Source organism: Rhinolophus ferrumequinum, chromosome 22 (genome assembly GCF_004115265.2).
Source record: "Rhinolophus ferrumequinum isolate MPI-CBG mRhiFer1 chromosome 22, mRhiFer1_v1.p, whole genome shotgun sequence".
NCBI lineage: Eukaryota > Metazoa > Chordata > Mammalia > Chiroptera > Rhinolophidae > Rhinolophus > Rhinolophus ferrumequinum.
In genome coordinates this window covers 47,250,705-47,273,072 of record NC_046305.1, presented here as the reverse complement: position 1 = coordinate 47,273,072, position 22,368 = coordinate 47,250,705, and the positions used below count along the sequence as shown (strand labels likewise).

The 22,368-nt window shown below is 49.7% G+C and overlaps 1 protein-coding gene across 2 annotated transcripts in view; it reads left to right on the top strand.

Annotated features, from left to right (window-relative positions):
• The first annotated feature begins 282 nt into the window (after nucleotides 1-282).
• The window catches only part of VTCN1 (V-set domain containing T cell activation inhibitor 1), a 49,953-nt gene continuing 27,867 nt past the window's right edge, over nucleotides 283-22,368 (top strand). For both annotated transcript variants that reach the window (XM_033091932.1, XM_033091931.1), the window contains exon 1: nucleotides 283-384. In XM_033091932.1, coding sequence (XP_032947823.1) covers nucleotides 353-384 — 32 coding nt within the window. In that variant the 5' untranslated portion in view covers nucleotides 283-352. The remainder of the gene's footprint in view (nucleotides 385-22,368) is intronic.

The window sequence follows — 22,368 nt, the reverse complement described above, 5'->3', positions numbered from 1 at the left end:
AAATCTTCACCCCCAGCGCTCCCTTGCAGACTCAGGAGGAACAGGCAGGCGTGTGCAGAAGGCCAGCCCTGAAGCAGGGGGCATGGGAAGCATTTCTGTCCCCCCTCCTCCCCAGGTCAAGGCTTGGAAAGGCAGCTGTGCACGCCTGGCCCCCCGGCTGGCTGGGACCTCTGCACGGCAGGGCTGTTTCCTCATACCTGAGCCGTCCACAGCTGCATGCACCACTCCCAGCCCCAGAACACTATTTAAGACCAGCACCGCCGCGCCGGCTGTGAGTCACGGCACCTGGAGGGCAGCGCGGCTCCACTCACCCCAGCACCCAGCGCTGCGAGAAGGGACGCTTCCCCTCACCATGGCGTCCCTGGGGCAGGTCATCTTCTGGAGGTAGTGTGCACTTTCCTCTCCTCACAGGTCTTTGGGGATGCTGAGGACCTCTGGGCTGTCCCATCGGTCCCCACCTGTACCCTATCTGATCCAGCGTGGGGCTGGCGGGAGCCTGGCCAGACAAGAGCCTAACTGCACTCAGTGTCACACCCCAGCCATGTGGGGCACCCGCTCAGGGCGAGGCTGGCTTTCTGCCATAAGGGGCTGACACCTGCTGGGGCAGCTCTGGACCGAGGAGCATGGGTGCCAGGCTGGGCGCTCCACAGAGGCATCAAGGCTCTTGTGGGGGCATCGAGCAGGGTGGCATGGGGCTGTCTGGTGTGGGAAGGGAGGGACCCAATGACTGCTGACGGGTGGAACGCGGGGGACCCTCTCTGTAGCCCCCAGGATGAGGGAGGTGAGCATGCTTCGTCTCTGCTCTGTGGGTGGGATGTGTGAGTACTGCTGAGGACAGTAATTTACAGCCCCCGCCAACCCCAGCTCCAGGGTGGGGTCCCCAGTCTTCCTGGGGGCTCCTTGGACAGGAGCCCCCGATGCTGCTGCTGAGGAAACAGACCTGTGTGGCTGTGGCTGGCCAGCGTCAGCCCACCCTGGGGGCTGGGGAGGGACAGAGAAAGAAGCAACAGGAGAAGAGGGCCAAGTGGACCGTGTAAAATGCTATTGTGCAAGTGAGTGATGGCAGAACTGGGAGGATGGAGAGCCAAACACTGGGGCGGGGGAAGGAAGGAGGGACGAGGGGGAGGAAGAGGAAGGAGGGGGAAGAGGAAGGAGGAGGAGGAGGCGGAGGGCTCATGGGACCAGCCTAACTTTCCCGAGATGAAGACGCATGAATTCCCCTCCTGTACCTATTGCTCGGCTCACTTAGCTCCTCTACTTGCCTCCGTTTCCCTCAGGACGTCCTTTCTAGAAGGAAAGAAATGGGAAGTGAAGGGAGGGTTTTCCTGAAATGTTGGTGATTCAATTTCCTCACAATTCCTGATAGTGTTTGGGAAGACTGGTGTTTGTCCGTTCCAGGGGTTTTTGTGTCTTTTCCAGTGAAAGGGGGAAAAGGGAGAAAGGAGAAGAAATCCCAGATTAACAGGGAAAAGTTTGTGAAGAGACTGAGAGAAAGCTACTGCCCAGGGGCAGCCGAGAACTCGCTTCCTTTAAAAACCCGTCAGCGCTCTCCCTTGTGGGCAGGTGGCACGGCCAGTGCCACACAGGGGTGGGGACTCTGCATGGTGGGCAGGGCTGCTGGGTAGCACCCCCCTTCCTGTGCCCCACAAGGACACTCTGCTCTAGAAAAGCATCAGGTGGTGCTGGTGGTGGGGTGGCTTCCATTTGGACTTTCCTGCCCTGTGAGAAAGCCCAAAAGGCACCTAGGTCAGAGGAACCCCCATTCTGCCGGCACCTTCTATCTCCACGCCCTGGGCTGAGGCCATGCAGTAGCCTCCTTTAATGCTCACCGCAGCCTGTGAGGGTTCATTACCACCTCAGAGAAGCTAAGTCATGTGGCCAAGGCCACACAGGGTGGAAGAGGCAGAGCAGCACTGACGTCCACTCTCCCTACGTCTGACACCCCCACCCTCGCCCCCTCCGGCGCCATGCTGCCCCTCCCTGCCATCCCAGCCCCATCCTCGGCCCCCACACCTCCACTCCTGGTTCCACAGGTGGGAAACACTCCTCAGGCCACAAGCAGCTCTGTTGTTCTGAGGAAGGGTATGTGGGCTTTCTAAGAATACATCACAACCAGCCTGACTGGTTGTGCAGGAGAGTTAGCAGGAGGTGGGTGTTCAAATCGCGGGTCCCCCACCCTCTGGAGACCCATCGGAGTCAACAGAGGCTCCCCTTGTTGCCAGCTTAGCTAGTCACGCTCTACAGGTGCAAAAGCAACGACAGGCCACAAGGGCAGCAGGTCCTTTGTGCAAAGGGGCCGCCAGGAAGAGGGTCAAAGGGCCGGCTGGGTGGGAAGCAGGGTCTGGAGAGCTCGGCCTGGGGAAGCAGGGGGACCCCACCGGGGGGAACCTGGTGTCCGCTCTGGGCCCCCACAAACCCTCCTTCTTTGCCGTAATTTCCTTAATTCATAACAATACGTTTCATTGAGGTGCTCACGACCGTTGTGGTGGGGGAGCACTCATGAGAGGGCCTGCGTCTCTGCAGACCCAGTAGATTGTTCTCTTAAATAATCACCAACGAGCGTAATACCGTCAAGTCTCATGCTGAAGTGCGTGCCACCCAGGGTGGAATGCTGGTGTGACCCCTGGTACATTTAGGAGCTTGTGGTCGGCACTGTCCTCCCCTGCTCCCGTCATGGCTGGCAGTGGGGACAGCAGTCACCCACGGGACAGCTGGTGAGTGCCTGTTAGAAGTCCAAGTGTGGACAAGCCACGGTCCCTGCTCTGAAGGGCTTACACTCGGGTCAACAACATTAACTGAGCACCTACTGTGTGCTGCACATTGCACTGGCAACTGGGGCAAAGGTGACGAAGACGCTAACGGGGAGAGACTGCCAGATAGATACTTCCGTAATGCTGTTCGTACATCGTAAGACAACCAGGGCAGGATGAACAGGCTTTGGGGAAGGTTTCCTGAGCCAGGTGATGGCTCGGCTAAGTCTTGAAGGATGAGTTAGTGAGATCCATGTAAAGAAGGGTGGGAAGGACCCTCTAGGCAGAGGGGTTAGGATAGGGCAGGACTGGGTCTGGGAAGAGGAAGAGGAAGAGGGGAGAGGAGGGGAGAGGAGGGGACTACAGAGAAAAACTCATGAAGGATAATACTGGGGTGTCTGAAAGCTACAGGCTGTGCTGTGTCATCACAGAGCACGAGGTTTCAGGCAGGGGCCGTGAGATGAGACTGGAGAAGCCGAGCCAGCTCATGCTGCGCCTGATTTGCAGACTTGAGGGTGAGGAGGAGCCATCGAAGCCTCTCCAGGAAGAGGCCTCACCGTAGGCGGGTGGCCCCAGAGACAGTGTGGAGGACGGACGCGAGGGCCGTGAGCCAGGACGCAGGGAGAAGAGCAGGAAAACAGCTGCAGTCAGAAGCACGGGGAACAATAAGGACGCGGAGCAGAGGGTGACAGCTGGGATCCAGAGGGACACAATCCGTTCCAGAAACATTTAGGACTTGAAACTGGTGACATTTGACAAATGGATGGAGGGGCAGGTAGGGCGGTGCAGAGCACAAGTGGAGAGGCAAAGGGGGTCCCCCATGTTTCTGGACTGGACTGAGTGAGTTGGGGAAGAGGGAAGAGAGGGAAGAGTGAGTTCGCGTGGGCACACGTGGAATTGGACATTCCCCTGGGACGTCCAGGGGGACAAGCTCAGCAGGCAGTGGGAGGCCTGGGGCTGAACCTGGGAGACGCCCCGCCTGGGGACGTCAATCATCCAGTGCAGGCCCTGGGGTGCGTCCTAGGAGAGGAGCAAGGGGCCAGGGACAGGAAACTGAAGAACACCCACGTTCAACGGTGGGCAGAGGAGGTGGAGACGAAGACAGAGCGGGGAGTAAATGGCAGGAGACGTAGGAAGAGCCCGGGCTACAGAAGGCTCATAGATGTCACCAGAGCAGCGCTTCCTGGAGCACGCAGGGCTGGAGGGGCTGATGGGGAGATGCAAGCCACACAACACTGTGGCCTTTGCAGCATTTCAGCGTAACTCACGTGGCTTTGCCCAGAAAGGGAGGCGGACGTGATGCCAAGTAGCCCCTGTACCCAAAGGAGGCCAAGATGGGTGAGAATCCTCTGAGTTTGGGCTAACGGAGGGCTCATGGCTGCACCGAGTGAGCTGTCAGCAGCGAGAAGCAGCTGTGACGTGTGGCAGCTCTCCTTCCAGAAAGCAGAGGCGCAGTTAAAGCAGAAGCGAGGCCCAGTTGGCATGGATTTCAAAATATTATTCTTTCTTCCTTCCTTCCTTTCTTCCTTCCTTTCTTCTTTCCTTCCTTCCCTCCTTCCCTTCCTCCCTTCCTTCCTTTCCTCTGGAGTCTTTATCTGTCCCATTCTGGCTCTTCTATCTGAAGAGAGCTCTTTGGAGCGTTTAAGATTTGGGGACATGACCAGTGACGATGGGATTGGTGAAGAAAGCCACTGGCGGAGAAGGAGCAGGAATCCGCTGAGCCGAGGAAGGTGCATGAAGTGATGAATGAGGGATCCTAGAACAAGGGATGCTCAGGGATCTTGGTTTCCCATTGCCCCAAGTTTTCAAGCTGGTGCCTGGGTCCGACGTGCCAGACTCTGGTGGCCAGGGAAGACGATGCTTGGCACCAGAATGAAAGTGTGCCTGGTGCGAAAATCTCCACAGGCCTGGCATGCGGAGGATGCCAGCATAGGCCATGCTGACACCAGAAACCCCACTGAGATATAAGACGATGGGCCCAAGTTTCAGACTCTCTGAACCTATGAAATCTGAGGCTTCCAGGGCCTTCAGAGCCCATTCCCATGAGCAGGGCAGGAAGCTGGAAATGAGATAAATTTCACATCGGTAAAAAGACTCCATCAGGTGGCCCCCGTGTTCCTGCCTCCATCGGGAGGGCACTTTCCCCGTCTTCACCTCTGGCAATGCTACTCGTTTCTTGCTGCTTCCACTTTGAAGTCTCCCTGGATCTTTCTAGTCGCAGTTAATTGCTCCTTTTATGTTGCCAGTCGGCCACGTTGACGAGCATCTATTCCTGGTGCCTGTTAGTGGGGTTCGGAGGGTCTGGCTTCTGTCATGTTCATTGTTGGAGGGACACAGAGCACCATGGCTGCGTCTCTGGGCTCTGGAATCAGAATGTCTGGGTTCAAATCCTCATGTCACCTTGAACGCCTAACCTCTGGGAGCCTCACTTTCCCGATCTATAAAATGGGGCTGACAATGGAATCTAGCTCCCAGAGTCATGTGAGTCACGTGTGATGATTACGTGCTTGGCACATTCTAAGAGCTATTGCTAGAGTCTCTACTGACAACTCCCTGTGCGATGCCTGATATGTGGCTGGCTCTCTGTAAGAATTTGTTAACTTCAGCTCCAAGACTCCACTGGCTCCTGAAACAGGTGCCCTAGTGAGGATATACTTTGGATGAATGGCCACAGGGGTCTCTTAAAGGCAGTTAGCTCTCACAACTCCCTGGGGAATACTCATAGAGTTCTCCAGATTCTTGGTTTGAAAACAAAATCAAGTCCACCCCTCCTTTTGTTGTGTATGCGTCTTGGACAATCCGTAGACCCGAAGATGACTAGGGTTTAGAAGGCAGGTGGGGCCCTGCCTTGAGGAGCATGGAGGCTGGTGAGGTGCGTCTGGGAACTTGTGAACAAGGGTCGGTGTCTCCATCTTCCTGACATCAAGAGCCTCCACCCCCTGGGGCAGTGGGAGCTGGGTAATGAGCTCAATGGCCCCACACTCTTATTAATTATCCCCATTTCACAGATGCAAATGTTGAGGCAAGAGGACTTGCTCAAAGCCTCCCAGGCAGCCAAAGGCAAGGCAGGAACCAACAAGTTCCTACCTATACCCCTATCCTGACTTTTACTAGGAAATTATCTTTCTCATCAGCTCTGCTCCCGCCCCAGCCACTGAAAGCAGGATCCAGCTCATCACTTCCTCACTTCCTCAGGGACCAGTGACGGCCAGGGCAGAAGAGGTCTGAGGAAGAGGAAGGGCGGGCTGTCCCAGAGCAGGCTGAAGCCCCCGATTTATCCGCCCCCATCTGTTGTTTCAGGTAGCTGTTCCACAGGAGTGAAGGCAGGAGTAGGACGTGACTGAAACTCAGTGAGAATAATATACTCTCAGAGCCTGAAATTTCAGAAAGTCAGTACAGCCCTTCATCTCATCGCTGTGATAATAAAAATAAACTGCAACTTGCCCAAGGGTCATGCAGTTTAAAAAAAAAAAAAAAAAAGGACAGAACTGAGCTCTTTCGATGATCCTATATTGTCCAGTGACCCTCGCTAAAAACCGTGCGGGACGCCAGCCGGCCACAATGCACCCCACATCAAGGATCCCTAAATCTGAGGGACCAAAGCTTCAGCCACATGTCCCTTTGACATGTGAGGAGGTGGAACTAACGTGGATCCAGGATTGAGTCTGATCTGTGTACATATTCCAGCTCACCACTCCCTAGGTGGGTGACCGCAAGAAAGTCACTTAACCTCCTGTCTTCACTTCCTCCTCAGTAAATCGGGGTGCGCAGCAGCACCTGCCTCGTAGCGTTGTTGTGAAGACCGGGGGCTGGGGGGGCGTTCAGAGCACACCTTGCACGTTAGCACTGTGTGTGTTAGTGACTCTTACTCGGCGATTCCCACCCATGGTCTTCACAGACACACAAGGTGACTTGGAGGGCGGGAGAGAATAATGGGACAGGAGCAGCTGGGTTTAAGGGACCGCTGGGTCCGGATTCTGGGATTTCAGTGGACGTACGATACCTTCTTTTCTAGTCCTTGTGTGCGAGACGGGAAAGTCCCTGCTGATGGAGGTGGTAACATTGACTCAAAACTCAAAGTACGGCCGCTGACCAGCAGCAGGGTCACCTGAGCCTGGGAGAAATGCAGACTCTCAGGCCCACCTTCCACCTCCTGAATCAGAAACTGGGGGACTGGGGTATGGGGTGGGGGGCAACTGCCTTAGCGTTCTCTCTGGGCTCCTGACTCCTATGGGAAAGCACAAAGATTTAATCCAGACAGAGATAAATGTCACCCAGGATCACTTATCACTCCCCATTTCTTCTTAAGAAACGTTATAAAGAGGGAACAGATGGGCCTTGATGAAAACAAAGGGGAAAAACCATGAAGTTCCTGCAGGTGATATTTCTCTTTATATTAGCTTTCCACAGCCCCAAACCATCTGCCTGGAATGGTTCGGATTTACTAGCACATCACTTCCAAATGTCTTCTACTGCTCCCAGCACAGCAGTAATGGGAGAAAGGGCAGGCACTTCCCCCTTTCCTTTTCTGCAGATTTAGAATGAAAAATTTCATAGACTAAAAACCATGAAAGATTTCAGAAACTGAGAGAACATCCATAAAATTGAGAGGTACTGAATTGTCTCTTTTAGCTTCCTATAGGCTGCTCAGGTTTTCTCTTCCGCTCCCCCACCCCGTGCCCCGCCCCCCAAAATGGCCATTTCACACCTCTTTTCTCCTCAATCCTATCACAAGCCCCCCCCAACGCCTGCCTGAGTCTCAGATGGTTATCTTGCTTTATCCTTCACTGAGAAAATAGGAGCCAGCAGACAGCCGCTCCTTCATGTTTTCTCTTCCCAAACTACCTGCTACCCTCCTCCGTGCCCTTTTTCTCTGCCGCCCTTCCTGGTACCAGAGGACGAGCCCAGCTGCTATCAAAGGGCCACCCCTCTGCACCCTGGATCCAGTCCACGTCACCTCTGCAGCCAGAATCATCCATCTCCCTCTGCTCCTCTGTTATCCTGGCAGCATGCAGCCAGTCCATCAGTATTTTCTATCTTAGAAGAAAACCCGTCTCAGCCTCACAGCCTCTCTGGGAACGTCCCAGCTGTTTTCTCTTCTCAGAAAACTTGTGGAAAGAGCTGCCTGCAGTTACTGATCTTACTGGGCGTGGTGGAAGGGAGGGAGGGGATTCCCAGCACAGACGTGAGCGTGAGCGTGAGCCAGGCTGCCTGGGTGCCATCCCAGCTCTGCCACTTTCCAGCCCGGTGGCCTTGGGAGGTTATTTACCCTCTCTGTGCCTGGGTTCCACATATGTTAAATGAGGACGATCTTATTTACACCATAAGGAGTATAAGAATGACGTGGGTTAGTGCACACAAAGCACTTAGCAGACACTTTCTGTAAACCGCATACTCTTCCATTATGATTCTCTGCTTAGCTCACTCTGGTTGGATTCTGTCCCCACTTTACCCAGATACTGCTCCTGTCAATGTCACATCTGACTCTGACATCTCTGTTCTTTTCTTCACAAGGGCATTCACACAGATGTCCCTCCTTCTTGAAACACGTTCTCTCTTGGTCTCCATGACACAACACTCGCCTAAGTCCCCCCGCCCTCTCCGTCTGTGACCCTGGCCGGGTCTCCTGGAGCTGGCCTCCTTTTTGAGGCCTCTGCTTCTCTACGCCTGGTCCTGGGCCAGTGTCAGCCGCCTCCCAGCTCTGCTGCCCACCTGACTCCAAAGCACCAGGCTCTGCTTCCAGGGGATTTGCCTCTGCTGTGCGGACGCATCCTTTCACGTGTTTCCTGTATCTGACGATTGGCTCTACCCTTTGCCAAAAAGCTGCCGGGTCCAGGAACAGAATTATCATAATATAGGGACAATTATCCTTTAAAGTGGCTGGCTCAGCTTTGGGGTCGGGTTCTAGTCCTGTCAATCACGTACTAGCATGTGCTCGTGGGAGGGAATCTCTTCTATGCCCCAGAGGAGCCCTAAGCCTGGAGTAGGGTTTCTGGACAGGTTGGTGGAAGCCCTGGGCGGGCAGTCCGACCAGGAATCTCTCCAGCCAAAACCGCCTCCTGTCCCCTTCCTTCTGTCTTCCCTTTTGTGAAGAGAAACCAAGCCTTGGTGATTCTCTTTGCAGCTAAAAAAGAAGCAGCTAGCGTTGATGGAGATGTCATAGTGTCTTCCTGGTGGCCTTAGGTCAGGGACTCTTTGTTTAAAGACCTTAATACAGGGTCATGGCCATTCAGCCAAAGCCAGTCATGTTCCCAGCCCCTGCTGTGTCACCTCTGCCTTGGGTCCTGCTCTGTGGGCGTTTCCCCGGGGAGGGGCTCTGCGTCTCGGTACTTACTTATATCAGCAGGACAGTATGCAGTGGGTGTCGGGGACGGGTTTGCGGGTCACTGCTGGCCCCGAGCTGGGAGTGAGACGGGAAGAGGAAACAGGAGTTCAGAACGTCCCTCCCGTAGAGGGACTCCCCACGAAGCACGGGGCAGAGCAGTATTTCTCAGTCGTTGTCTGGTCCATAAAGCTGCTGCCCAGGGAGTCTCTCCTGCAGCCCAGGCTGTGCCTGAAGGGCCAGACAGAGGAATTCCTGGCACAGACCACCTCACCCTCTACCACAGGCTGCTAAGGGGCTTAGCAAGCGAGGAAGGCATCTTCCTATGGACACAGCTCTCTAAATGAGAGCTGGATTCCCAAGTTAGCCGACAAAAGTCTATATACTCTAGCCATAATTGTGAGCTTATGACAGTAATATTTTCTATTTTCCTTTCCCATTATAAACGTACAGTATTCCTGATACATTAGGATTGAACAGCTTTTTGAGGTCTTGCTGAGAAACGAGTCATCACTTATAAACAGCGTTGTGACGGGAGCCTGTTGAAAACATCACACAACCAACTTAAATGCAGACTTTAGAAAGTAGCCATGGGTGCTGGGGACGCCTGCAGATTTGGGGAACCATGTGGGTGGGCGGGTCCTTTGTCTGGGTGGGCGGCAGAGGGACCCGTCAAGGGGTAACCTTTTACCCATCTCTCAGGGATCTGACTCCATCCACCCGGCTCAGAGAGGGGGCCAGAGGGACATAATTTACCAAATTCCTGGCTGGAAGGTCACCTTCTCCTTGACATACTCTCTACCTGGGAGGAATGGGGACAGGGGACATTAGGATTTTCCCAGAGGATATTCTGGTATGGACTCAAAGCTTAAGGAGCAGCTGATTATATATATATATATATATATATATATATATATACACACACGCACACACACACAGTGTTTTATATATATGGTGTTACATGTGTGTGTGTGTGTATATATATATATATATATATATATATATATATATATATAAAACCATGAAGCAATATAATGTTTAAAGAATCTTTGAAAAGAGGAAACAAAAAGTCATCCACGGTTCTATCATTGGACATGACTGTTTTCTTTTTTGTGTTTGTCCTTTCAAACGCAACTGCAAATAATTTTTACATAGTTATTAATAGAGTGTGTGTCCTTTCCTATTCGGCCTCTTCCGTTGAACTTAGGTGTACTTAAACTAAATATTTTAAAGCAATTTGATAGCTAAAAGAATCTGTGTACCTCAACATGGCAACAGTTGAGAGGCTGCACAGTAACACGCGGTTCTAGACTTTTCCGGGGTCAGGAAACACCCTGTTGGGCCGAGCTTCCTGGAATCTCAGCCTTACCGCCCAGCAGGAGGCCTTCATGGACCTGCCCCCCACTGTGTGCTCAGTCCATTATCCAGTCACATCTGAGCACCGTGGGGTCCAACGACAGGCATGAGTCAAGCACCCAACAGTCAGTATTTAAGTACCTAAGACAGTGCTTCCCAAGGTGAGTTCTGAGGACACTGACGCCGCAGCACAGCTTTCTCCAGCAGATTCTGTCGTCACACATGGTTGGTTGGAAGCGCTGAACTGTATTAGATTGGACCACATGAAATTGCCAACATTCAATTGATGGTGACCTCCAAAAATGACTATTTCAAATGGTTCAACCTAATACATACCCTGGGACATTCACTATGTAATTGACGAATCAAAGTTCTAAAGTTAAAGAAATCTGTTTGATTGCGATTGACCCAATGTTACGAAAATGTAATCCTTTTTAAAATAATACTGGTGAGCACACCTCAGGACACACTTTGGGAAACCAGGGGCTAGAGTAACCACAAAAGTACAGAAGTCGTGAGTAGAAAGAAAAGCACGTTAACGTGGGCGCCCAGAGCAACATCGGGGCTGAGCAAATGCCCAGGAGAGAAAGGGCAGGATGGGATTTCCCTTCCCGGGAATGCCTGCCATCTCTGATACCCAAATCGTCACATTTCTCAGAGCTTCCCCTTCTACAGTCAATCTTCCATGATTAACCTTCCTCCACACAGGCTGTTTTGTGATTAACCTCTGCCCTTTTCTCCTTCATGAACGTGTAGGGAGGATTCGTGAGGTGACATCAATGGCTCTCCCCTATTACTCCAGTGACAGAGCCTAAATAAACACGGCTATTATTTTGCCTGCCCTCTCATTATTGTAATGACTAATTAGTTCATCTGTTCAGGGTATTATTACCGTCCCAGGTCATAGGTGATCATGTAAGTGGTTTACAACCGCGAGGGGTGTTACGCTAATCTGAACACGGGGAGGGGACTGGCCCTGCCTGCCTGTGCCTCAGGAAGCCTCTCACATCCTCTACAAAGGAGGTGGACTCAGCCAGAGGGGAATTTGTTGTTCTCTGGGTGCCAGAGCCCCGTTTCCAAGACAGAGGATGGATGGTTGGGCAGGTCAGATTCAGGTAGAGCGCAGCGAGACAGCGCAGGGCCAGGGTTCCATCCTTGGTGCTTCCACTCCGCATTTCTCCCCCTCTCCACTGCTCCTCTGTCTGGAATTCTTCCCACAAGATGAGGCTTGAACTGGGTTGTCTGTCAGTCACACGCTCCCTAATGGTCGTCAGTGTAACTGTGTTAGGTGTGGGTAGGAATTATCTAATACTCCGGGGGAGTAGAAGATGAGAGCTGAAAGCTAGAGGGTTTTTCCTATGAGAGCAGAGAGTTAATTGAATGAAAGTGGTTCCCTGTAGCCGGGTGGAGTTTCAGTGACATTAAATGGGACCCTGACAGTTTTGTGCCCTGCAGGGCAAGACGCTGCCCAGAGCGAGCGTGCCCACAGAAGAAACTCTTGGCCTCTCAAACGTGTTGCTACAAACATGCAATTAGCAGGAAGGGTAAGAACGAGCCTTTCTGATGTCTCATGGTGTCAGTGGAAAGGAAGTCTGTGACTCAGGCTCACTGAAAGCAAACATGGACGAGCCTGCACAGGCCCTGTCACCTCTCAGGTGCCCACAGCTCATCTGTCTTCTATGCATAAACGTCAGATCATCTTAACAACATCTACTGAGCGCCCTGAGAGCAGTGGAAAGCCAGGGGCACGGACACTGCTACTTCTCTGCAGCTGCGTAATACACTTGGAACCAGATGGGCCTGACTTGACTTCCTTTTCCAAATGTATTGTGTGTGATCCTATGACAGTCCCGTCATTTCTCTTGTGAAGTCAAGACAATAAATGGACCTCCCAGAACTGCCTTGAAGATCAAAGGTGATAAGGAACAAAAGATGATCCCGGCAGTGACACTGATGGCAACACATAGCTCTCTTGCTTTACCTGACGTGTCTACATCTTTCATTGCCATGTTGCCTTGCCCACAGGAATAAGATAGCTTTAAAAAAGCACCAAGGTCCACACTCCCTGGGCTTTAAAATAGGCAAAAGCATTAAAAGCCACGGCCACACATGTCCCATCGTTCATTTCCCTGTGGGTTCAGCTTCCAGAGAGTCTGTCTGTATCAGAGATGCAGGCTGACATTTCGGATCTGTCGGCCAACAACTTACGTCAGTTCTGGGGTTGGCCTTGTGGGATCATCTCAGGGTCCCACAACCTCATAACCGTGGCCCCCGGCATCGGGTTCCTCCCGTGTGCTGGCACACTTCTACAGGTCCTGCATACGTTCTGAATCCATGTAACAAATATTTATTGAACACCTACCGTGTGTACCCGGCACCAGAGCTCTTAGGGTTACAATCATGTACATGGTACCGGGCCTACCATCATTGAGAGCGCGGACTACAAGAGATGGATAAATAAACACAGCCCGCCGCTCCTCTCCCCACCCTCAAGGTGCACCGACTCCCACTCTTACCTGCCATCCAGACTCCCCGAGTAATCACTTCTGCCTAAGCCTTTTTCTGTCACCAGCACTAACTCCTGCCAAGGTTTCTGAAAAAGAAAATGGTGGACTTTGTATCTAATCTCACTTTTTCTCATTTTTGAGATTTTCTTTCTCATGTCTTACTTAGCCTCCCTTTTCTTAATTTACTACCTAACATTACTTGCAGTAAAGTAACTAATCTATGCATCTATATCCAGGTATCAATGACTAACGAGATAAAATATTATACTACGCATTTTAATGGGGAACAAAATCAAAGGACTGTCTTAATTATAGAGTTTCACTTTATTATCAAGCTAAAAATGAGAGTTACTGTGGGGCGGAGAAAGACCCAGAGGTAGTAAAACAGAAGCCAGTTGTTCCTCTTACTCTTGAGCTGCCCTTTGTCAAGTGTCCCTTTTATGGAGTCACAGGGAAAAACAGTGAAATATTCACAGCCTTTTCTCTACCCAACTCGTTGGAAAAATCTTGGTGGTTTCTGCTGAGTCTCTCTACCCTCCAACTCACGGTGATGAGTCCATGGAGAAAACCACACAGAGAAGACTGAGAGGGTATAACAGAAAGAAGAGAGGACAGGGGATTTGCTGGTGAGAGAGGAGAAAACAGATTGGGGGCTTTGAGGCAGAAGAGACCAGGGAGTGGATTTCAGAGAGAGAGAGTTTCGAGGAAATTTCATGTTTTCCTAGATGTCCATTGGTTTCAGTTAAACTTTTCTGTTGGACTGATATTTGTTTGACTGTGATGTTATCAAAAACTAGACCATAAGATGTCTGGGCTTTATGTAGGTTACCATAGGACCATGTCTCTGGAGCTAGATGCTACGTATATGGAATAAGAACTAATTTCTAAATGTGCATATGTAGTTGCTACTTTTAATCGTTCACATAAAATCTTTCCCAACGTGTCGTTTAAGGAGACATAACCCTGAAATGAAAATATGAACTGCCATTCAGTTGAGCTGCCTCATGAACACATTTTGGTTCAGTGGAAGATGAGCTCAGTTTGGCATTTATCAAATGGCTAGGATGAGTCAGGCACTTAGGGCAACAAATGTGACTAACAGGTAATAATCAAAGTGAAATCTTATCTCCCTCTAACCTTTTCAAGTGACTTCAGTAGGGAAATGCGTGATGAAACCCTGGCCTCTCCTTCAGCGGGCTTCTATCCGCACAGCCCCTGGCTCCCACCAGGTCCACGTCACACATGACTCTCAACGTTGAGGTCCCCTCTCCCAGGTATTCCTATTGATTAGGGCGCCCCATGGCTCTAGGCTCTCTGGCCTGTTGAACGAGCTCACATGTTCCTTTCTCATAAAAGAGTAGTGACCTTCAAATACAGCTGTTCTCTCTCTCTCTCTCTCCCCCTCCCCGACCTGTCCTAGACCACGTTATATTTCCCAAGTGTCATTTAAGCTCTAGTCCATGAGGTCCCCACCACACCCCAACTTCATGCTTTGTATTTGTGTGTTGGGGCGGGGGGAGGACTATGTCCTTATAGCACAGAAAACATTTTTCTCTTCAAGGAAATAGCTTCACAAATCTTCTCTCCCTACCCTGGACACATTTTTATATCCTTCATCTGATGGAGGTGGCTAAGAATTATGGAAATGGTTGTCAAAGATTCCTTTTAAGTTCTTCAGTGATGTGGTATCTCGCTTTAGTGTGCAACATCTATTTTATCTTGGAACTTCAGTTGCAATTTTAAATTTAACATCCTATTACACAGGAATAAAAAAGATATAGTCCCTGTTCTTGAGAAATTTAGAGGAGACGAAAGGAGGCACAAATGTGTAAACAGATCATTTCAGTAGGTGACAAGCGCCGTGATAGAGAAATGCACAAGGGACAGTGAGGGCTTGGAGACAGTTTCTGACACTGTTGCCACCATTTTCCCTCAGAAATTATCTAGAGGAAGGCCATCCATGAAAGAATAAGGAATTGGTGTGGCTTACAAAGTGAACTGAAAGAACGCAGTATCTTTTTGGGAACCTCATGCTCCAGAACAAATGCTAACTCATTCCCCAGTTACTCAGGGCTGGAGGGACGATTAAATTCTAGGTTCTTGGCAATGCTGTATAATTGGTTAAAGAGCATAGGAAAAGGATTCTTTTTTTAAGGGTTTGAAGGGAGGCCCAGAAATTTTGGCAGCCCAGTGCAAAAACAGTAACGCTCTCTGAATCTGCCTTGAGGCACTGTAGAAACAGGGCTGTCCTGGGGCCTGGGCCACTCCGATGGGTCTCACTGCTGTGCTCTTGGTTCCATTCAGGGAATGTATTGAGGCCATGTGGACAAACACAGCCCCAGATATCAGAAGAGGAGAGGGAGAGTCAGGGGCCCCATCCACTACACCTGCCTTCTCATTCTCTGAATTCTGTCTCCTATCCAACTCTTTCTTTTCCTTTGCAGTAAATAGTACACTGTAGTCTCCCAAGCCTCCCACCCCAACATGAAACATGGCATTATGAAATAGCAAGGAAAATACTAGAAAAGCCTAAGAACGCGCTTGCTCCTCTCGTGCTGCTAGGGCAGGGAAGAAAGGAGCTGTGACCCTGGAGGCCTCACTCAAGTCTATGCTGCTAAGCCCCGGGCCCTGGAGAGTCCCATCTGCTGTCCAGACAAGTCCAGTCCACTTCACACACTGAGAAAACCCTACCACGGCTACGTGCCCAGAGTCGGCAGAACTATTGTAATTGCAATCATGTCACCTATTGTCCCCTCAAGCCATTGCAACATCCCAGAAACTCAAATAGTTATGAACCCAAACTACGCTGTTCAGACCTCTCACACCTGGAAGTCACACACGTGACCACTGTCAAACCGCATTTCCCACTTTTGGAAAGAGCGCTCCCATAACCAGAGACCCTTACAGAGCAGTGAAGGAGCATTTCATGCTCCTTCGTGTCCTAACCCCACTAGATTCTGACCCTGATGGCAGCCCTCACAAATGTCATCTGGGAGAAGGTGGTTGCTCTCCCTGGGTCCTAGGAAACTTGCCCGGATGGGAGAGGACCTGCAGTTACTGCTGCCTCTTTCCTCTGGGCCTCCTGTCTGTGCTACCACACCCTCGCCATCTTTCCTGGGCTTCTCAGCTCCGGGGGCCACCAGAACTGCTGTATTCGGCTGAAATGTGAAAAACTGTGTCTGTCCTTGGTTTGGGTGAGATACCCCTAGAAACGGGGAAGAATCTAAAACGTTGTAGATACGAGACTAACAAAGCTAGTTTCTTATCCTAATTTTTAAAATCTAAGACTTGACTTGGATGACGCAGCTCTAAGGGCGCCAGCTTTGGCTCCTTTTCTCATCTCCTTCTAGGTTAGTGAAGGCAAAGCTCTTCAGTTTCGAAAACCAAGAGAAAACTAGGGAGACACTGTTCCCAGGCCTAGTAGGATTCTCAGCTCCTAACAGAATCTGTCTCCGAGTGTCTCTGCAGGAGATTTTCTTCCCCTAACTCTACCCTCCCCGCCGTTGGCCTTGAAATACAACCCACTTTGTGGCCACAATCTCCCTGGTTCTGGATGTGCACCTAGCCTCTGGCAGTGGGACAGGGAACCAACATTTTTAGTGCATTTGCCAGGCTCTATCCTGCAGAAATTGCACACATCATGAAGAAAGGCACCCAGGAAAGAAGGTGCTTTGAGCACCTCTTTGGTGCTCAAATATGTTTGACCTCAAGCTCGGAAATAATGCCCTTAGCATTAAAAAGATGGTAGTGGTGCCAACCAATGCCCCCCCAAACCTGCCAGCATGCAATTCAAAGTATAAAGAATACGAAACCATGAAACAAAACACATGTACAGGAGTCAAAATAGAAAACGCTTCCTTCTACTTGTCCTGATTGTAAGTTTCTAGTCAATTTCCTTGAACCTGAAGTTTGGCCTCTGGCCCCTTTCGGTGAGTGTGTTTGCAGGAACAGGTGGCCATCCCTGCTTTGCTGATGCCACAGGACAAGCTGAGTCAGCCTAGCGAATGGCCTGGGCTGCCGGGGCTGCAGGCTGCCCGGTGCTGGCCCAGCAAAGCTGATCTTGGTCCATCTCTTAAAGTCCCTGATAGCTCGGACCCCTGGGCAGCAAAGCTTCGTCTGTGACTTGTTTCTCCAAGCTGTTTAATATGCCTGAACCAAATGCCCTGGGTGACCCTTAAGGCTGATTGTACCCTAAGGTGAAATTACATCTCTTACTTTTAAGTCGTTATGCCATCACCTAGTAGTTTCTCTGCTGGGTCCGAAGCCTTAATGGCGGGGGCCGTATTCTCTCCCTATGACATCAGTGTCTGTAACACCCGCTGGAGTATATAGGTATACTCCATATCTCACGCCTCCTTTACTCTTAGCACTTTGAAGACATAATTCCACCATTTTTCTGGCTTCCCATAGAAAGCACACTATTAGTCTAATTTTCATTCCTTTCTAGGTGATCTTTTATGTCTTACTGCTTTTAAGATCTTTTTCGTGTTTGTTCTTCTTTAGTTTCACTGGGAAGTATCATGTAGTTTTCTTTTTACTCTACTTGAGATTCACTGAGCTTCCTGAATCTGAAGATTGGGTTCAAGTAAATACTAAAAAATACTCGGTCTTTTTGTTTTCATTTGTTGCCTCTCTCTCTCACTCTCTATTCTTTCTTTCTGGACCTCTGATTTTATATATATATATATCCAACATTTCTCATTTTGGTCTTCGTGTGTCTTACCATCTCTTTTATATTTTTAATTTCTTTGTTTCTCTGTACTGCACTACATGTAATTCTTCAAGTCTTCTGTTCAACTAATTCTCTCTTCCAGCTTTTTCCAATCTACTCTGCAATATGTCCAGTGAGTTTTAAATTTCAATTATTTTTAATTTCTAGACGTTCTGTTTGTATCTTTTTCAAATCTTTATCTGGTCAGTTTTTTTAGTCTTTTGTTCCTGACTCAGGCTTTCCAGTCCCTCATTCATTTACTTTAAATAAGACACTAAAAAGTCTTATTTTCATATTCTGTATATAACGGTTTCAATATCTGAAGTCTTTACATTCCAAATCTGCTGCTTGTTTCTTTTGTTCATGGTTCTCTCTTTCCTTGTGTACTACTCGGTGATGTTTTAGTATGAGCTTATATTTGGGGGAGTTTTATCTGCTGAAATTCTTTGAGGCCTGGGTTGCGAATGCATTTCTCCGGAGAATGTATGATTGTGCTTCTATTACACATTAGAACTTAACCACCGAGGAACCCTTTCAACTTAAGTTTGGTTTAGAGACTCCAAGCCACACAATGACTGGCTGGTATGTAGACAATCTCGGGGAGTGTTTTTCTCTTCACCCAGAACCAAGAGTAAATGAGGCCGTTGTCCTCTGGGGGCCTGGGGGTCTCATGTGGCCCCTTAGATTTGATCTAGTCTTCTGTATGGCTCTTAAGAAACAAGCTTTTGTCACCGGAATAACAGAGAGCCTCTGTGTTCGGCACTCTCTTACCTGCCTGGATTCACGCTTTTGCTTCATTTTTTCACGCTGCAACTCTCCCTTCTTTTTCTTGCCAGCAAAACCAAGTGTTCAAAAATGTGTGTGTCGTTTTGTTTTGTTTTAGTCAGCATTTTAAGCATTTTTAAAATAAGATTATTCTTTCTTTTAAGAATATTTATATGCATTACGGCCAGAAAGTTCAATTTCCATTCCCTGCAAAGTTCCTTTTTTGATTTAAAGGAATGCCTCTGTTTTCTAAGTCATTTGTGGAGAGAAATGACTGAAAGGACTGAAGTTTCACAAGTAATTGGCACAGCTGTTATCAATGAATTCCTTCTCCAGATCCTTTCTTGAACCCAGCCAACAGGCATTGTGTAATACTTTGTAGCATCAGCAAGATTTCACATACCGCAATTTTATAAAAGATTATTTTCCTTTAGAGGGAAAGATAAATGGTCATTTCTCCCACAAATGGCTGCTCACATGTTAAAGATATGTTAGTTTCCCTTAGTAACACAGTATGGATGTTTCATTTATTCATTAATTCAACAAGTTTTAAATACTATCTGCGAGATACCCTGAGGGAAGTATTCTCTAAAGTGGAGCATTTATTCAACAAACATTTATTAAGTTCCCACCATGTTGCAAGAACTGGAAAAACAGCATAAACAACGCATAAAGGCAAGAAACAGGCTGACATATTTAGATTAAAATAGATGGAGCATGGAGGCGAGGGGCCAGAAATGGGGCAAGAAACGGGATAAGGGAATTACAAGGGTATGGAAACTTTTCTTGAGCTTATATTTGTGTTCAGCTTTTGAAGCTTTCAGAATTAACATGCATTCTTCACTTCTCAGGCTCAAATCAATACGTTATATATATTTAGTAAAAGCTTATATATATAAGCTTTTACTAAAATATGGTATCTAAATATGTAGACGTCTTAATCACAAGATGAAATAGACACCGTGTGTTTTCTAGCAGCTCTGTAACCAATCCCTGGGTAGGGCCAGGCCCTGAGCCACAGTGGGTGACGGTGGCCCACAAGGGTCCAAGGCGGGAGCTGGTGTGGGTCCAGGAGAACACAGTAGGACCTTCCTGCATGCAACACCAGGCTGGGAGTCCCTACCACGGGCTATGCGGGAACCATGAATCTAGAGGAGAAAGCTGAGACCAGGGCCCCAGAACTTAGGCTGGACCAGAGGGAAAAGACCAAGCAGAAGAGCCTGAAATCAGAAGGTGGCCCTGGGTTCAGACCCACTCCAGGGCAGAAGCAGGGTACAGACCCCGGGAGGGAAGGCCAGGGGAACTTCCTTTGTGTGTCACAGATGGACAGGTCCACAGAGGGGTTCCACTCAAGGACAACTGTGGATCCTAAGACAGGGGGTGTCTCCCCTGCCTCGGGTTTCAGAACCATCCTTGGTGTGGGCAGCCAAGGCTTGTCATGCACATAGGACCGTCCTAGGGTCTGTGGCTGATGAGTGTGGCTCAGGCACTGATTTCCACATCTCTGTCCTCACAAGCTTTACCTGGCCACACCTGCAGAACTGTGCCCACGTCTAAAAGATGAGAACGTGGGTGCCAAAATGCCATGGAATTCCTTAGGCCTTCTGGAAGACCGTACAACACATCCCTGTTGATTTTTGAGATACAGTGATCTGCTTTTCACTGGGGTGTCACTGAAATAAAGAGTGAATGACAGAAGCCTTGGAGCAGATAAACATGACATCGTATCCCATTTCAGAACACAGAGGCATCAGACTGCCTAAGACAGGTACTTCTGCTCTGGTAGAGAAAAGCTCTGAGGGTGACAAATGCACTTGTTTCCCGCTTTATTAATGAATAAATAGCGAACCGATCCCGGGGCTAGGCTTCCCGATAGAAGACAGCCCATCACTTCTCTGAACCTCTTCAGTGACAGCACGTGTTTCCTGAAGGCAGGAAAAGGATGAAAAGTCAGATAGTCACTGGGGCTTCAGGGTCTTGCAAAGGGAATGTAGACGATCGGTCATGCAGCTCTGTGGGCCACGCACCTGCCTGAGGCCCAGCTCACTGTGACTGAGGGGGGAGAAAGCGGTAGGGGGATGCACTCTCCCCAGAGGGAGGCTGCCCTGTCCTTCCCCAGCCCCCGCCTGCCAGCTCCGTCCCAAACCTCTGGCCCTCCTCTTCTGGCCATGGGGCCCAGGCTTCAGAGGGTCACCTTCCTAACCACTCCCCTAAGTCCATGAAGGAAAGAGAAAGGGAGCAGGCTCTAGGTTGGATCTCCAGGAACGGTGTCAGAGGCAAGACAGAGCTGACCTGGGCTTTGGATGGGGGCCGCTTCTGGTGGCCAGGGAGGAGGTGGAGGGACGTCCAGGCAGAGGGCAACAGGGGACAATCAGGTCAGTGCGACGAGAACACAGGGCTCCAGATACGGAGAAGGGTTAGACAGTTGGCCATTTAGGGATGCTCTTAAATTCTAGGCTTAGTTCGAACTTGAATCTACAAGCGATGAGCAATGACAATGAGAAGTCACTTAAATTTGGCAATAATGAGAAGGGGTAAAACTATAAATTAACCTTTACAATTCAAAATGCTAGCTGGTATGTACACTGTACGAAGCAGGGTTTGTTTCCTTGGACCTCACTAGACTCCTGTGGGGACGGGAAGGTTCAGTTTGAGCTGCAGGGGCTCGCTCAGCCAGACACAGCCCCCGCCGCGGCCATGGAGGCGCCATTAGGAAAAGGCTGCAGGTCCTCTGTGCAGCTGACAAGGGCAGAGGGACAGCAGCACCTTTTCTGTTTCGCCCCTTCCAGAAATGACCAGGCTGTCACTGAGCAGGGTGAGGGGAGCAAGGCCATGGGGGGAGGCTGTGTGTCACAGGAGAGCAGCGGCCATAAGAAGGAGCTGCTTATGAGCCGCCAAACCTTAGTCCAGGTGCGCTGAGCGCCCCCTGGGAGCCTGCCCTGAACTCCAGCTTGAGAGGACCGCACCGGGGCTGTTTCAGTTCAGACCACACGGACTGCTAGGGGCTCCCTGGCTCTTCTAACAGCACAGACACTTCGTGGGAGGTTCATAAAGCGTTTCAAGTATGTTAGTCATTCAACACAATGGGATCAGTTATCCTGCAGAAGGAGTCTTTTGGCGACGCTCTTTCTCTGTGGTGAGAATAAGAAGGAACAGGCAATACAGGTATGATTAGGAAAAGGACTAGTAATCAACCTTGTGTTGACTTTTGTGTCGCTCAGCTTGTGCCACCAGAAAGCAGTGTGCGCAGGGCTGCTGAAATGCTAACGTGTGCATCATGGGTACCAGGGGACAGTTCCAAACACAGCAGGCTTAAGAATAAAATGGAATGGCTTGGCTTCAAACTCCAACATTGTTTAGGGAAAGATATCTATTTATTAACAGTCTGTGTTCTTCTACCTGATACGCCCCTTCCAGTTGTCCTTCCAGAGTCTCAGGCAAAAGATACCTCCTGACAGACATGGACTTCTTCAGTCAGAGGAAGACGGGACAGGTTGTCGTTCCACAGGTTACACCTGCACAAAACAGGACACTGGAAATGGATCTGAACCCTGGGATCTACAAAATGTGAGGTTTATATAAAACAGTATAATAATCAAAGCCATGGATGAGGGAGTCTCAGACCTGAGTCTAATCCTGCTCTGATTTCTCTGGGGGTGAGCCCTTGGACGAGTTATTTACCATCAGGACTCAGTTTTCCCACCCACAGAACAAAGATCACAGCGCCCGCCTCACAGGGTTATTGTGGGGATTAAATGAGATAAACGAGGTCACACGCTCAGTAAATAGCAACTATCATTGTTATGTCATTAACCAAGGGTTTAGAAGGCATATCCGAACACATAACTGTGGCAAGGGCAGGGCCAGAGCAAATCCCAGGAAAGATCAAATTACAGAATCGTATGACCAAGTATGTTTGAAAAGGGCTTTCGAAATTGTTCCAATCCGTATCTGGTG